The sequence below is a fragment of the Rhamphochromis longiceps genome, linkage group LG7 (genome assembly GCF_057381845.1).
Source record: "Rhamphochromis longiceps isolate RC_006_pf linkage group LG7, R_longiceps_female_GT1.1, whole genome shotgun sequence".
NCBI lineage: Eukaryota > Metazoa > Chordata > Actinopteri > Cichliformes > Cichlidae > Rhamphochromis > Rhamphochromis longiceps.
Window position 1 is genome coordinate 55,017,656 of NC_140563.1, and position 17,899 is coordinate 55,035,554.

Consider the following 17,899-nt stretch of genomic DNA (forward strand, 5'->3'; position numbering starts at 1 on the left):
ATGTGAGTGTGGGGAAATATATTCAGTTTTAATTAAATTACTAAAAGGGAATAATATAACTTTTAAAGGTAATGAATTGTTGTCTTAAATTTTCTCCCTCAAATATTAGGGACTCTTAAAAATGTTCTTGTAATGTTTAATTAAACAGGTAGATAGAAAAACGCTTCATGTATCACATCATTTACTATTGATGGTGCCTTCAAAGGCTCTCTTACTAATGCCATATGCCATTTGTGCATATCACAAATACTGGCTTTTTATAGTACAGTCGTTAACAAACCCGACGATCTCTCTTTTGCCCACGGGACAAAGTGTCCATGATTTCTAAAGACTAATTTTCATTGGTGAGCAACAAGACCGTTGACTGACAGCACTTAGAAATAAAATAATTTTAATGCACTTCCACCTGATGCCCTCAAGAATACGGCCATTACTAGTTTTTACCCTGCCTCTCCTGCACTGAGTACAGTCTCTTTAACGCTTTGTGTACCATAGATGATGAAAGAGAGCCTTTGCCGTTATATTCAGTTCAAATTGTTGAACTTTTCTCATGTAACTTTGGGTGAAGTTCACTTTATCTCTGAAAGCCTTTTGTGATACTCTATCAAACTACTGACCTTTTTTAAATTACTCTGATATGTTTTGAAACATTCCACCAGATGTTGTTAAGTGTATTTGCTTTTTTATCACTCACACCTGTCCGGTTGTCAGATGTTTGTCTGCCTGAATGAAATTGACATACTTTTGTTTTCAGGTGGATTGGCTGAAAAATGAGGAAAACCTGAGCTTTGATGATGGTAATATCATGGAGAAAAAAGGTGACCACAACCTCATCATCTCAGAGGCCCGGCTGTCTGACTCTGGAAACTACACCTGTGTTGCCAGCAACATTGTGGCCAAGCGACGCAGTGCCACTGCTACTGTTATAGTCTATGGTAAGATTACAGTTCTTTTAATTTTGCAATTTTATCTCTGACAAAAAATCATGAGAGTAGATTTGCCTGGTAACTTATTACAGTAGTGTTGAAGAATAGTCTTGCCTACATCAGAATATCAGTTTTCACTAGTATGGTATTCAGTTAGCGGCTAACTAAGCTTTACTCCCACCGAGGTTGATTATCTTGTTAATAGTGTTAGATCCTCAGTGCATAAGACCCTGGAAATTGTGGCTCGTTAGATAGTAAAATCTGCCTTAAAGCAGATAACATGCAAGTCAGAAAGGAAATAGTGCTGCATTCTTTTGGGCTGGAAAAATGGTTTGTTACTTCATTTTGTAAGTCCTCCTTAAAGCTAGGACACCTCACTGTTTGTCACTGATTGAGAAAAATGGGAACAACCACACACTTCTTTTCAGCGCTGTAGCCAAGCTGACAAATAGTCAGAGCTCATTCTTTTAACCTTAACTAGAAATGACTTTCTTCAGAGACAAGATTTTAAAAATTAGAGAGAAAAAAATAGATTCACAGCTGTCCCGCAGTTATGCCACAGCAACTTAACACTTAACTGCTAATATTTACCTCTTATTTATTTCTCCCCAATAAACCTTGTTGAGTTAAGGTCACAGTAATTTATCCTTCTGAACCATCAATGTGCCTTTTAGACCCTATTCCTTCAAAACTGCTCAAAAAAGTCTAAGTATAGTTTAATTAGGTTTCTTCCTGTTAAAAGGGAGTTTTTCTTCCCTACTGTCACCAAGTGCTTGCTCATAGGAGGTCATGTGATTGTTGTTGTTTCTTGGTAGTGTTGTAGGGTCCTTACTTTACAATATAAAGTGCCTTGAGGTGACTTTTGTTGTGAATTGCACTAAATATCAGGGCTGTAGAGAGTGAAATAGTGTCATACTAGTAAAAACTCCTTTTAGACTGAAGGGCAGCCTTAAATGAAGTGTCTCATTGTTCATTTTGCTGACCTTTCATCCTGTTATTTTTATTCTTTTAAAGAAGGCATTTAACTGCTGCAGGAATACATCTCATTCTTTCTGACATCCCATTGCTCCGGTCCATCAATCATTAATTTCCATAATGCTAATGAAGTCCCTGACAAGCTTACTATTCCCGATAGCCTCCAACAGATGTACAATAATGGAACAGTAGTATTTCTTCCTTTCCTATGACAGCAAATGAGCTCATTAGTCAATCATCCTACATTACTTTAGGAGACATATCCGAGGAATAAGTGTACATTGACAGAAGGGAAGACACTATTGATCTTTTTTTTCTGATGTTCATTACCGTCTTTGAGTGAATCCTCTGACTGTGATGCAGGCCAGAATTCCTTTAGTGTTTCTTCATACCCTCCTCTTCTGACACGTGCAGTGAATGGCGGCTGGTCATCCTGGACGGACTGGTCTCCCTGTAACGTGCGCTGCGGTCGAGGTGTGCAAAAACGCTCTCGCACTTGCACAAATCCGGCGCCTCTCAATGGTGGAGCCTTCTGTGAGGGCATGTCAGTACAGAAGAGTACTTGCAACACAGTGTGTCCAGGTAAGAGCAATAGCATGTTCTTTTCACTCTTAGTGATAAAGAGCATGTTTTAGTGTTACTAATTTTGACCTTTTGAAGCTTCCCTTGCATCTTACAGCTATGGGTTAAATAAAAGATTTACAGTTGCCAGATAAGATGTGCAAATTTTAGATTTATGACAGTTGAAAGTCTGTATTGTTCAAGTAGTTTTTTCTGCAGAAATCACTTCTTATTGTGAAAATGCACTTATTTGCATTCATGAGAATATTTGCATAAGATCAATACAATACAGCACCTGTGTCTTTGCAACAAAATCTAGATTTCTGTAGATGGTTAGCTTTACTTTACGTTGCACAAAGAATAGAAACTGGAATAATTGCTGGACTGACAGCTAGCAAAACAAGAAGCTAACAAAACTCTTCATCTGTCATTGTACAAAATGTATTTATATTTACGTACTATTTGTATAACATCCTTGTGAATATAATATACCTAAGTAATATGTAAATATCATTAGCACAAATACACAAGATTGCATATAATAGCATAAATAGTTTAGTAATACTGTCTTTATTTAACTTCTTTTTCATTATTTGGTCTAAATGTAAAAAATAGTTGGCTTACTTTTTCAGTCTCTGTTTGGAGAAAACTGAAACTTTGTGTTTTGTAATAAATAAATAAAAATTATAACCAAAAACTCAGTGATGAACCATAAACATTGTTTAATTGGTCCAGAAAGCTCAGTCTAAATACTATTATTTGTGTTTTTGCAGGAGCTACACAGTTGAATAATTTTTGTGCAGCACAAGACCCACTATTTAACCACAAATTGTTGCTGCTATCCTTCAATCTTTCTACAGAAATTAGATATAACATATGCCATGACACTTGTCTTAAAAGCTTTGGGTAGGTTTTATAGTTAGCACTAGTCTTCTTTCAACCTCAGAGATTTTACTGTGAAAGCATCTGCAATGCACTGGTGACAGTGGGTTGCTATCTGAAATCAAATGCAGTGCACCTGTGAAACAACTAATGAAGGGGAAATGTCTGGCAAGAGGAGAAAGATGCACAAATGGAGAGGGGTGAAGATAACATGAGAGAGAAGCTAAGAGTAGAATCTCAGGTTGTAAGAGGAAGTAGGAGTTATCAAAATTGTGCCTCTACCCGTGTGTTTTTTTTCTTTTATAGACAAGCCCAAATTTATGATTTCAACCACAGTGGAGTATAAAGAAAAACGCTCATCAGGTTTAAGTTTAAAAAAAAATTATCAGTCGAGTACAGTGCACTCCTCCAAACATTATCTCCTCTTTGCCAAATGTCTCCTTCTGACGGATTCTTTCTCTGCATCTGGGTTTGAGCATAAACAGGATGCCTTTGCTTTCAGATTAGCAGGAAGAGGGGATCTTTTAGACCATATGGAGGGGGAAAGGCGAATTGATGGAGTCTCTTTATGCTCCAGATCAGAAACACCAGCTTTGTACATGTTTTTGACACTTTAAGTGGGACATTATTTTTAGTTGCGCAACTGTTACCTTGAAAGTGTTTTCCACAGCGCTATTAAAAAAATACACTTAAACCTGGAGTATGAGTAGCATGCATTTTTTAGTTCCTGTTGTGTTTCATTGCATTTCTTTATACAGTAACATGTGCATGTATTCACATTCAATGGCTCTATCTTTGTGTTTGCCCCTGCAGTGGATGGCGGCTGGGGAGAGTGGAGTGAGTGGTCAGCGTGTAGTTCGGACTGCGAGAGGCAGCGCAGCAGAGAGTGTACGGCTCCGGAGCCCAAGCATGGGGGGCGACTGTGTGACGGGGTGGCAGTGGCTACAGAAAACTGCACAGGCGGCCTCTGTACACAGAGTGGGTAACATCAGCTCCACACTTCACTGGTTAAAAAGGAGAAAAAGATATAGTGGTTTAGCACCATTACTGTCAGTCCCATTGTGTTCATTGACTGTGTCATCATAGACTTACTGTTCATAATTTTTGGCAGTGTGGGCTAGATCATGATCGTCATGATAATCATGCTCATTAGCAACGCCCTCATCCGTCTTCATTATTCAAACACTTTGTTTCACATACATCACACACAGTGTGCACCAGCGTGGATTTGCACGCAGGCAGTGATTGAATCAGCTAACGCTTAAATGATATTGTGTGTTTCTGCAGATCGGAAGTTGCTGCATGATGCCAAGCCACAAGGTGAGCTTCTGTTTAGTTTCATTTCTTGCTGATGTTTTATTTAAAAGATATCACTCTCTCCAGCCGTGACCTGGACGATTGCAAGATTAGGGATTGGGATTAGAAAAAGGTGTGACCAAAAGTTTTTTTCACACATTTTGCAACTCTGAACTTTTGTAAACAAAACCCAACAGAGGAGTATATAACAACTCAAACTAGGCATTTTTAAACACCCTTTAACCTGAACCTCCCTGACACAAAGTCCACATATACTACAATAATAAGAATTGCTGAATTTACATTAGCAAGTCCAACATCCTAATTATCTGTCTGCTCTACCCAGACAGCATCCTCACTTTAACCAAAAAGTTTTGAAGCCGTGTAAAATGTAAATGAACACACAATACAATGGTTTCCAAATTTTATATGCACATATCAAATGTTTAAATTGAGGCTAACAAAAGGCTGGAAAAGTGAGCTGAACAACGAAGAGACAAATTTTCAACTAATTAGGTTAATTGGCAAAATGTAAATATGATTGGGTAGTACAGAGGAAAACTGAAAGCAAGAGCTTGAAGGATAGATGGGTAGAGCTTCACGAGGTAGCAAAAAAATCTACACTCCCAATTATTTTGTTTTAAATAAAAGTGGAAGTTTAGAAAAAATGGAAAGATTTATTTAAAAAAAAGAAAAACAACCACATCTTTATTTTACACCAACACATATATGATTACCAGTAAGCAAAGTGGTTGTTTGTTTACATATTGGTTAAGAGTTTGTTTCTAAAAACATTTTCCGACTATAATATGCAGTGTACCTTTAAATATCATTTGAATGTCTATTATAAGGTTAAAACTGATGTTTCACTCAGTTTTCAGTTTTGTTTTAACTGTTTGTTTAGGTTATAGCACCAATACTAATGTGTTAGGTAGAAGGCAAATTATAGTTTAGATTAAAATACAGTGAGTTATGGGTAAGACCTGACACATTATTATGTGCCATTCATGCAGGAAACATTGTGAGTATCTCTGAGACGCCAATTGTTCATACTTAAACCAATAGCATGGATGAATATCAATTATAACACTGCTGATTATGGAACATTATTAATATCATTACCATTGCATTGCTATTACAGTAAGTATTCAATATGTTTACTCAGTTTTACATGTAATTTTAATGTACTGATGTACTGATTACATGTACTGATGGTATTACGAAGCCCAATATGTTTTCTAAAACTAAAGTATAATTTAGGCTTTTTTTGTTAAATGCAGGTATAATAAGTTATTTTCAGAGGGTAGTTCCATTCACACCTAGTTGAGTTTTGTCTTGTAAACACCTTCTGGGCTGATAGCAGCAAACTGGTGCGATGTCATTAATGGCATTTATAGGAAGAGACTGGCTCTGGCTGCATAATCCCACTGTTGGAGTGACAGAAATTCTCTAGCTGACAAGAATAGTTACGAGAAAACACCACGCTCATCAGCAGCCATTTGGTTCTGGCACTGGTTAAGCTTAACAAATTACTAATGTTGCCCTCAGAGAGGGAATTGCCCTGAAATAGGAACAATAAGCTGCCAAGTGGTAAATCACAGGTGTGGCCATAGAGAATAACGCTGTATGACTCACTGTGAATTAGCTTATTTAAATACATATGTTTTGACGAACAGACAGCACATCAAATGACACGTGAATGAATAATGATGATTAATATTAACAAATGGCAAATTAAATTCATTTCTAAAGGTTGTTTGGCTTAGCCGTTTGTTTCCCTAACCAAACATTTGTCATTGATGCTTCTTATCTCATTTCCTGAAATATTTAAATAAAGTGCATTGTGACTTTTGCTGTGTTCTTTACACTCTGCATCCGTTTCCACATGCTGTATGTTGTTTGACTTGGATTGTTACCAAGTCTCTGTAAAAATAACACAAGCTGTATCAAACGTCCCAGCTTTTATTGCCATTATTATCTCAGTTTCACTCCTACATTAATGATGCTGTACACTTCTACTTATTTTTGATTATATCGGGCATTGTGTTTCAGTTTGAGCTCTTTGCGGTTAACCACTGTAAATCCACTGCTTTATGCATTATTGCTGTGTAGGGAAATGCTACTGCGTAGCTTGCACAGAGAAAAATCAATTTGCCCATGTTTTCCTGACTTGTCCTTTCACATAGTTATGTCTTCTTGTTTGTCAGGAATGGGAAAAAGAATGCGACCAGGCTGCCAAAAACTTCCCAAGCCCTCAATTAACCTGCTACTGTAGCTGTTAATACCGCTTTGCATATTTTGTCAATTTCTCCTGATTTGAGCTTCAGGCTACTTAGAGGATTTCTCAGCATGTCCTGTTTTAGTGCAGATCTCATTATCTTTCAAGAACAAGCTAGCAGCTCCTTTATTTCCCCACTCATTCGTTTGCTTTGTGGAGTTGGACGCCGCAATACTGGTGGGACCAGATAGAGCATAATCGCTGCCGATGAGCTAATTTAATGAATTGGTTTTGTCACATTATCCCAGTGGAACACAGAGTGCCTCCAACACCAGAGCCGAGCAGTGTTTGAAATGACAGTCAGGTGCTGGGTTGATTATAATCGCCTTCCTTCCAAGGTTCCTCATTAGTAACTTTAACACTGAGGAATGGAACAATGAAGCTGTGCATCATGGAAAGAACAGAAAATAAAAAATGCACTAAAGTAGCATGAAACCAAGGTAGACTTCCATAAAAGCGCTACTAAGCAACACAGATTTCCAGTTTATTTTGGGAGAGAATGTCTCCAAGCATCCTAATTAACCACAGAGACTCCGAAAGCAAATATAAGAAGTCTTGATGCATGCTCAATCATCCAGATAAGGAAATCCCAAAAAGTTGATTGTGTTCATATGGACATTCAAAATCATGTTTGTTTGTTTTTTTCACTCATTCTGACATTTCAAGGTGTGGAGAACAGCAGTGACGTTGCCCTGTATTCAGGCCTGGCTGCAGGGGTGGTGACAGTTGTACTGCTCATCGTCGCTGTCACTCTTTACCGAAGGAGCCAGAGTGAGTACGGTGTGGATGTCATTGACTCCTCCGCCCTCACCGGAGGCTTTCAGTCCTTCAGCTTCAAGACCTCTCGTCAAGGTGAGTCATTAACTGTGGCTCTCAAATATCAGAGACAATTTGCCCTCGAAATTGTGTCATAAAACACTGAATCCAAATGAGAACTTTGTACAAAAATCTAAACGTGAAATTTTCAAAAGCAGCAAAGAATGGATGGATTTGGGGGTTTTCCTGCAAAAGGCAACTGAATTTGGTTTTAAATCCAAGTATGCATCCTTTATAAAGCTCCTTGTAAAAATTGAGGATTCATGTTGTGTTGGAAATCTTTTTTGGCGTTTTGACATTTCACTGTATGCACATTATGTGAACTAGCTTAACAGTGTGCAGAAGTTAATTTGTTGAAGTCTATTGCAGCTATGATTATTTAAAGAAGAATTTAAAGACTACACAAGATATGCACAGTCTTTAACTTGTCATTTAAAAGCACAGACAAATTGTACACAATGCAATTGGAAACTCAGAGAAACTCCAATATGTAAACACTGTTTATTTGCTCTTGAAGAGCCTTATCTCCATGTAAAGATATTTTAAAAAAATTGTTTGTTGGACTTTGCAGTAAGATCTTAAAAAGGCAGTTTATAACAACTGACAAAATCTCTGTGACACCTCTACACCCACCCTGCCACAGATGGAGCTAACATGCACAACAGTTAAATATGATGTGCAATTAAAAGTGCATCACATTATAAACCAGAGCGTCAAAATAGCTTGTTTTTATGTTTTTATTTTGCATGTGCTTTTATTGCTTTTAACTTTTATTTTTTATTTCAGTTTGGCTGTTTAAAAGACCACAAAGAAAGCCCTAAAAATTAAAGCTGCAATTGTTGCCTGCTAGTGCAGAGAGCTGGCATTGTCTTTGACATTAATAGCCATTCTAACACACACATAAAAGCAAAACACAGAAAAAGAATACGACATAGACATACAATCATGTAAAAAGGAAAGTACATCCTCTTTCATTTCTAACATTTTACATATTAGGACATAATACAGAGTCCTCTGTTCCTCACCAGGTTATAAATTTGTGTTGATAAAGCCTCTGATGAACAACACATGACATGTTACACCATGTCATTAACTTTAGTTGTTGGAGGTACTTGTATATACACAGCTTTCTCAAGGTCCTGTTGCAGCATTTCAGTTGGTTTGAGGTCTGGACCTTGACTGGGCCAGCCAGAATACTTTAGTTTGCAGAGGACTTCAAAGTTGACTCAAAAACTGCAAAGTTCCATGTGGCTGCAAAACAAGCCCAAATCATCCACCCTCCACCATCGTGCTTGACAGTTGGTGTGAGGTATTTGTGCTATTTTGCGGTGTTTGGTTTTATCAAATATAGCACTGTATATTCTGGTCAAATATCTCCAGTTAGAGAAGAAGATTTCTCCTCGCAACATTTCTAAACAAGCCAATTACAATGTCACGTATTTTAACATTTGATATGTTAACTGAGCCCCGTGGAGTCTTAGACATAGCTCTTGGGTTTTGTGTAGCTTCTATGAGCATTGCATGCTCTGGTCGTTGGGTGGTCTGTTTTCCACTTTTTTCACTGTTTATCTTTCTCCCAGATTCATGGGCAGCATTTAGGTGTATTAACACCTAAAAGCTGCAGAGGAGAAAACTTCCAAAACTGCTGCTTTTATGGAGATCACCCTTCCTGATTGTCAGTCAATTAAATGCTTTTCATTAGTAGCACTGGGTGGTTCCTTACCTTCGTAATTCCTATAGGAGCAGAAAAGGTGTTTAATTTTTGTTAATAATGACACTGTGTAATATGTCATGAGTTGTTGCTTATCTCAGGTTGTATTTACCTCATCTTTAGAGCTGCTTAGGACACAACTATTGATGATGACCCTTGATTTCCTTTTTTACTCTGCTGCTAACGTTTTAGCTGGCTATTATAACTGAACACACACCCCCAAAAGTTCAATGGTGATGAACTGGAATAGGAATTAGTTTATTATTTAATTATAAATAATAATGTAATAAATAAAAATAATGTAAAATGTTGTTTCTGGTACACCTTGTAAGAGAAATACTGCAAAGTGCTTTATGAAAAAATTCTAACAACAGAAAGGCAAAAAATTACATCTAAAGCAAGTAGAATAGTTATATAATGAGGTTCTATGTAAATAACACCAAAGATCTATGCAAGCCATACAGTTTTCTATGTATCTGTATTTATTCATCTTTATGAAATATGAATACATTTATTTGTACGATATATATGCATTAATTATTAACACGCTTTAGGGGCCAGAACTGAGTTTATCTGTTTGTTTGCTTTAGCCATCTCAAGCTTTTTTTCTGTCTGTGCTGTAGTGCAATAAATGTCCAATAATTTACAGCTTAACCTATAAAACATGCATTGCATTTATTACTTTATTGCAAACATCCATATTCAGCAAGCAATAAACTTATGGTAACAAGCAGATTGTGCACTCTAAACAAATGTATAATTTCACTCTTATCTATTATTACTCAGGCCTCCTCTTAAGTACCATAACTTGAAAAGTTAGTTGAAAGGAAGTTGAAAAGTTATCAGATAATGTCTCAGTTTTTGGTATTGTATTTTATTACAAAACCACAATTAATAATTCACGTCTGCAAAATTAAAAATGTAATTTATTACCGCTATCTCTTTTTTTCGCTGAGCACCACAATGGAGCGTTTGCGGTCCCGTGTTACTAAACGAAGAAACATCAGAGCGCCGTAGCGTGCTGTGACAGATTGAGGCATATTTTTGCAAGGCTGGCATTATGGGTCGCCACAGCGGCAGCCCTCAGCAGGGCATAATAAAGTTCATTTTGATAACACAGCAGGAGGCAGGGAAAGCTTTAATCTTGGTCCCTGTTCACTGTGTTAGAGGCGCTAAAACAGCCAAGCCTCCATAACATTCTGCATGTCCTCCCCTCCTTGCACGTTGCGCCCTGCTGTATGCTGCTGCAGTTATCATTTCATCACGATCATTTCATTTCAATACTTTTTTGCAGTCACGTTTTTCATTATGAGTAACTGTAATAACAGCTCACCCATTAAAATTATTGGCCAATTTACAGTACTTTGCTCATCAGGAGATACACACACTGTGTACTCAGTGTCTTCAGGTCTTATTTAATGCTTGCTGGAAGCAGCTGTCAATGGGTGCTGTTCATTATGGCATTGTCTCTGCACGCCTTTCTTTACTTTCATCTCTTCTCCTCTTAGTTCCTCCCAGCGAGGATCTGAGAGAGAGAGAGAGAGATGCGAAGAGAAGATGTGAGAATGAAGGAGCCATAGCTGTCATATGAGAAATCCGTACTTTTAGAGTCAGTTTTAAGCAGCGTTAGTTACATCAGCAACATGCTGCACAGCTGGATCACTTGTCACACTGACTGATTCAAATGTCCACAGAAATTCTTCTCACACAGGCCTTTATTTAAACTCATTAACACAGCCGATAAATCGTATTATTGTTGTTGCTCGTGTATTGATCAAAAATGCTGCTTTGTTTGATGCAGCTATTGCTATTAAAGTATCTAATATATTCTAATGTCTTATATAGACATAAGAAGAATAAGACATACTTCCTTTATCCCAAATACTGGGACATACAGGTATATTACACAGTACCATATAACTGTGATGTGTGTTAATCAGTCGGTTTATATACAGCACTGAAAAGTAACCAGTGTGAGAACATCTCTGTTATTTATTCTTTTTTTCAGTTAGATTGTAGAGTCAGATCAGTGTTGTCAGTTTAGTTTTAGCTTAGATTCCATCGGTTTCAGTTTTAGTCTAACTATTAGAATACGGTGGGTGTTTTTTAGGGGCAGATTTAAGAATTTCTGAATAAGTTATTTACTTGCTGCTTGTTTGTGGTCTCTCTGACTTCAGTTTTGTCTTCAGTAGCTTTAAAGCATGTGTATACGTGCCCATTTCATAATTGCATCCAGCTCCTGCTTTCTTTTCCAAACTTTACTAATCCCATCATTCTTGTGCAAGTTAATTTTGGCTTTATTTTGGCCTTCCTGTTCTTGAGTGAACCAGTGGTTTTAACTGGTTTAACTGGACAATGATGCCTGGTTTCTCTATAATATTCTTGATAATATTCTTGATTTGGTTCAATGTTTTTCTTAAACATAGAAAGAATTCTACGATCCGCATTAAATGTCTTCTGTGTTTTTTGAGGCCTTTTGCTGTGTTTAATAATATTCCACAAAAAAATTTTATCCTTCTCTTTTATTGGTTTTTTTTTTCAACCTAATGACAACCTTAAATAACATCAAAGTCTTTTAGGGGCCTCATCTGGAAAGTTCCAAACATAATTTCAGCATTTGAAATCATCTTCTGCATAATTAAGATGATTATCTGCATAATTTGTCTTGGAAAAACTGAGGGGACATGTCTTACTTGACCTGGTTTGTCAGTCAGTTATCTAATTACTTTGGTCTAATTACTTTAGCCTTTCAAAATGGAGTATATGTATTTAAAAAAAAAATCATTGTAATTACTTAACTAAACAGTTGATTCTTCAATTGAAGCTCACAGTCTGCACTTCAGTCACATCTTAATTGTTTGATTCAAAATTCACTGAGGTGTTGTCCACAAATCTATGGAGCTAGCTGTAAATTGGGTTATCAGTAGAAAATGAATAGAAAAAATCAATAACAGTGTCACTTCTAAGTGAGTCACACTAAGATATATGTCTTTTTTTCATTGTATTACAGCAACAGCCACGGACAGAGAAAACATATTTGTGATGACATACTCTTCAGGTTGTTTTGTTTTTTTATTGATGATGTGGGCTCTCATGTGTAATTGCTGACATTCATTTGCTTTTTCTCTGTGTGTGTTTCAGCAAATCCTCTGCTTATTAATTCATCCATGCAACCTGATCTGACAGTGTCACGTACCTACACCAGCCCCATGTGTTTTCAGGACTCCATTGACAAGGAGCTAATGGCTGAGCGCTCACTCCTTGACCCGTTGCCTGATCTTAAGGTTAAAGGTTAGAAAACAGAACTCTTATGAAAGTCCATGTCTGTGGTACTCAGTTACTTTTGAAAGGGCAAGTCTCACAGAGAAGTGAACGGCTCTGTGGATGCACTAGGGCAGATAATCTTACTTTGGATCTGTTTTTTCCTAAGGCAGTCTCTAGGAAAGTCAATTTTCAGTGCATCACGAACTAGACACTCAACACTTCATGTTGTTGTTTGTTAGTGCTGGTTGCTGCCTTTTATTCCCTTGGTGGCATGATTAGCATTCAAAATTAAGGTGATCTTTGAAATAATTGGTCCTTAACTTAGACAGTGTATAAAAAAGTAGATGCTTAGTCCAATACAGTCATTGTCAGAAATGTCGAAAAACAAGAGCCTTTTTATTGTACTTAGTGTGATTTTATAAAGAAAAATATTCTTATTAAAGTCATATCTCCATTTGGCTGCCTACATACTATCAGAATTTGCTAATGATGATCAGAAGACTGTGCCAGCTTACATTACAGCAGATAGACACACAATTTAAACCCCATTGCTCTTGTCTTTATGGGTTTGTTCCGGATAAATGAAAGACTCCACCCCCCGAACTCATTTAAGTGCAGAGTGTTGCAATTACTACAGCCCCAGGCATACACTTTTTACCTTGAGGCAAAAAGCTTGACAGTGACAGGGTTCTTGAGACTTGTTAGTTGGGTTTTCACTAAGCTTTGGCTGGACAGTTACTGTTTAGAGCAGGGGTTTAGTAAACAGTTTCAGGGTGATTGGTTTTGCAGTCAAGAGCAAGCTTTTAAAAAGCTTTAAAGGGCTGTTTTCCTACTGTTGGATGTTTGACTGTTGGACCTGAAAAAATGTGTTAAAGCTACACAAATTCTAATGTCACAGAGCTTTCACTGTATCCTCAGGGGTGACGGAAAGGGCAGAGTACCACGTCATGTCCCACCCTCAGACATTTCCAAGGGGACTGGCTCCAGACTATAGAGGGGTTGCAGTGGGGACAACACTGGGCAGAAGAGGCAAAAACCTTTTCAGTCCACACGTCTCTCTGACTCCCCGCTTGCCTCTGCACAGAGCAACTGCAGTGTTTGGCCATGCTGGAGGCAGGCTCGTGGTACCCAACACAGGTGAGTGTACGATGAGGCAATTATCATTCAATATCTACCTGCTGAAGAGCATGTGTCGACTTCAGTTCCTCCAAATTCAGCTAGCATTCACAGAGGATAGAAACTATAAAAACAAGTTGTTCTCATTTGCACTTTTTAAGTTGTTTAACCTTGTCAGAGTTGATCGGTAGCAAAAATGAGGAAAAAAGTCACATACTGAGTAGGCAACATGATTATGGAAATATTATTTACAAAATGATGAAGTTAAAAAGCACTAGCATTTTTAGCCAATCGGTTCCTACCCTGCAAAGTATGGAAAATGTTTTTGATCACAAAAAATACTAAACTTTTTCCTCAAATAAATTACTTTTTTTAAAGCATTTTAGGAACATTTTAAAGCACCTAATGCGTGCTGAAGAAATATAAACAAGTGTATTTAATGTGCTGCTCAGTCTATTGCATTATGCAGGCAGCTCTTTCTCGTGGCCTACATTCATCATTGTGTCCCCTGAGGGGCTTTATGTACTGCTAGATTGGCAGTAATTGTTTATGATACAGTAGAATGTTATGCATATGTCTTTGTGTTTAAGAGGAAAGGATGTCTGTGATGCCTGCTTCTGTGCATGCTTGTGAATAAGAGATCGCTGCCAGCATCGAATCACAAGGGGACTTGCTCTGGCGACCTTTTTCTGGGGCCCGTCACCCCTCTGGCTGTCACCTTCACTAAACAGACCTGACAGCTGAGCAGGTGTGTGTCATAAGTGTGCATGTCTGCTTGTTTGTTGATCAGCATGCCTCCTTCTCTGCAGGTATCAGCCTGCTGGTGCCTCACGGGGGGATTGCAGAAGACACTACCTGGGAGATGTACATGAGCATCAACCAGGAGGACAGCAGGTGAGGGACTCTCACTGAGGTGGTGCTGTATGCTTCCTAGTCTGCTCTCTTTTAATCCTTCAACAACACATTCCTCATCCCTCATCCTGCCACCTCGTCTCCTCCTCCTCCCTTTGCCGAATGAGCGCCACAAACACAAAACCTTTCTTATGAAGGCTACGCTGTGACATGTAGTGTACACATGCACATGCACATGTTCCCACACGGCATGCGGTCCTTGCTTATCTCACAGACACTACAGGGGAGGACATGGTGTGTCACAAAATACATTGGCAGCTGTAGACAGATTGCATTACTGCCTTAAGCAACTGTCATAGCAGAAGAAGATACGCTCCGTGACTCTAGTAGACCGTTTTGTGTTTGCATACGTAACTGTGACAATATCTCTCTCCATTTTGACTGGTTAGAGTGATGAACTTAGTGAAGTCATGATGATGGGTTATATTGATTAGGCAGTCAGAGATAGAGTCATGGGCATGTGTCAGAATTTGGGTGACTATTACCTGCAAGCAGAAATCTATTTCTGTAACTTTCTTATTTCTCGCAAAGCTATCACTTGAGGAAAAAAAGGGCTTGATAGATAATAACTCGGTGCAAAAGGGCTGTAATACCTTTGGATTCCATGCAGCAGAGCTTTGGATGCTATCTGACAACCAGATGTCAGTGTTTGGACATGTTCTTGATTCACAGCAGACAGTATCAACATGTCAGTATGACTGCGTGAAGCCCTGCTAGCTAGCTGTCACCCCAACCACACCGCTAACCACCAGTGATTCTCGATGAAATTGGATTTCTACGTCCAAGGGGGAATCATAAGTGACATCTAAATATCAGCTGTCTTTTCACCTTACTTCCACCCACCCATTTAGTGCCTGGGGTCACGTGGGAGAGGGAGCATATCAAAGGTCACATATAGGTTGTGGCACAGAGCTCAGTTAGCAGACTGGTTGCACACTCCCCCGCCTTAAGTCTCCCCAATTCAGCCAGACTGTTGCCCTCCAAGCTCCTGCTTTGCTCTGATAAGCCCGATGCTGTTTACTTCTCTGGCTGCCGCTTAAGAAGCTGCAGGAGCCGTGCACCACTGAGCTGTCACTCAAAGCCTATCTTCTGACAGCCACAGAGTCCAGGGGAGAAATTGGATGCTTTCTCCCCATTCAAACCTTAGCCATCTACATAAGACGATGCTTTCCTCTGCAAAGAATAGGAATCGATCAGCTGGGGCTCAGTTTCATGTGTTCGCGAGAGCTGCCATCCATCCTCTGGGCTTCACGAGGTTGTTTTGTGTGTGATCTTCTTCAGCTCAGCAGGGGACAGTGAGTTGTCCAAGGACAAAATGCACCTGATACTCTGCATCTTGCAAAAGTTTCAAGCATATTTACGAGGCAGGCAGTTTTTGCTCTGGTGTCAGTTACATCAGACTACGCAAACTTTAAAATTGATTGGCACTTGTTTTTGGTTGAGTCGATCTACCAGTGCGTATCTACAACCTACAGCCCGACCTACAAAACTCACCCTCAGACCTCCCTAATGATCCTTCCCTCTTCCTTCTTTCCTAAAATCCACATTTCCATCATGCATTACTATTTTTAATGCATGATGGAAATGTGGATTTTAGGATTTTAACCTTTTTATTTTTCACACTGACTCTGACAATGAGTAATTATGGTAAAGCTGATGAAAACCGTTCTAATCAGAGTGGGAGTCAGAAAAATAAGTATTTTTTTAAGTTTTTACATTTTCTGGCATTAATACACTTACATTGCACAAAATATTAAAGGAGATTCACATTACCTTAAATCTTGAAGTCTTTGTCATGGCTTCCGTTGTTACCTTAATTTTACATCCTGATGAACTTGATGCCTTGGCAAGATGTCATTGTCCAAGTCTGGCTAACTTTCAAACCATGGTCACCTACAGGGTTTTTATCGAAGGCCTAAGATTGTGTGGAGGTCTGAGTCATATTTTGTCACGGTTCTGGGTCATTTTGACCCAGCATTTTCTGTTTCTTATATTGTGGTGTTTTTCTAGATTATGATTTATGTTCTAATTCTTGAGATGCGCTGTTTTGCTTATTTTTATTCTAGGTTTCAGTTGGGTTCTGGTCATGAGTTCAGTTTGATGTTAATTCTTCCTTAAGTCTCTGTCGTCTCTGGGTTCCATGTGTTGTATTCTTTCAGTCTGCCTCTCAGTGTCAAGTCTGCGTCTTTGTGATTTGTTTCCTGTTTGATTTTGATAGTCCCAGTCTGATGTCAGTGTGTTCAGTTTTACTTCTCCCCTGTCTCGTTAGTCTAATTTCTCCCAGCTGTGTCTCCCTCCTGTTTCCCATTCCCTGATTACGCCCAGTGTATATAAGCCCTGTGTTTTCCTTTGCTGTCTGTTGTGTCATTAACGTCTGCTCACCCTCAGGTTGCTGTGTGTTCTGTTACCTGGTTTGCCTCCCCGTTAGTTTATGTTTCCCCCAGTATAGTTAGTCTTCTGTTTGGTCAGCAACCTGCAATAAAGCTGTTTATTTTTATTTTACTTTTCCACCTTTCCTGCCTACCTTCACACAGACATGACATATTTGTCATTTTTTTAGTGCAGTAACCTATGAACTGCGATGGATGATGAGCTGGATGAGCTACTACACACGGACATTCTGGTTGACTTTTCTCTGGTTTCTGAGTTTTTTCCTTTTTCCTTTCTTTCTCTGCTTCATCTTGTTTGTTAGCCTAAATTACATCCTTGTATTTAATTTTCATTTAATTTTTCATCATTAGGTTTATTATTTTCACATCCTCCCTTAGATCTCTTTCCGCCCTCATTAGTGCCTACTTGAGTTCACCTGTGCTTTGTTACCACTTTTCTCATGTTGTGCATTTTGTCTGTGTGTTTTTGTCACATCACTGTGTTACTTACCTTTGTTCCTGCTTCTTCTAATCTTCAACGTGGAGTTTCCTGCTTCCTTCCAGCAGTGCCTTTTGTTATATATTCTTCTATAAAACTTTAAGATCCTTTTCCTTATCCTGTGACTTTTCACTTGGTTTCCTACCTTTAACATCTGATGGTTTTATAGTGAGGAATATTATAGTAGATGTGGAAAAAAACATAAAAACCATTTTGTAAAACTGCGCTAGCACTGCACACTAGGTATACATGCAGCCATTGCATAGCTTTAATTTTAGATTTTTACCACAAATA

At 38.5% G+C, this 17,899-nt stretch overlaps 1 protein-coding gene across 1 annotated transcript in view; it reads left to right on the forward strand.

Annotated features, from left to right (window-relative positions):
* Positions 1–17,899, forward strand: part of LOC146666374 (netrin receptor UNC5D-like) — a 195,277-nt gene that overhangs the window by 159,556 nt on the left and 17,822 nt on the right. Inside the window, exons 5-12 of the mRNA XM_085414373.1 lie at positions 755–935; positions 2,316–2,483; positions 4,158–4,322; positions 4,632–4,664; positions 7,585–7,770; positions 12,587–12,736; positions 13,628–13,846; positions 14,635–14,719. Of these exons, the coding sequence (XP_085270499.1) occupies positions 755–935; positions 2,316–2,483; positions 4,158–4,322; positions 4,632–4,664; positions 7,585–7,770; positions 12,587–12,736; positions 13,628–13,846; positions 14,635–14,719 (1,187 nt within the window). The remainder of the gene's footprint in view (positions 1–754; positions 936–2,315; positions 2,484–4,157; positions 4,323–4,631; positions 4,665–7,584; positions 7,771–12,586; positions 12,737–13,627; positions 13,847–14,634; positions 14,720–17,899) is intronic.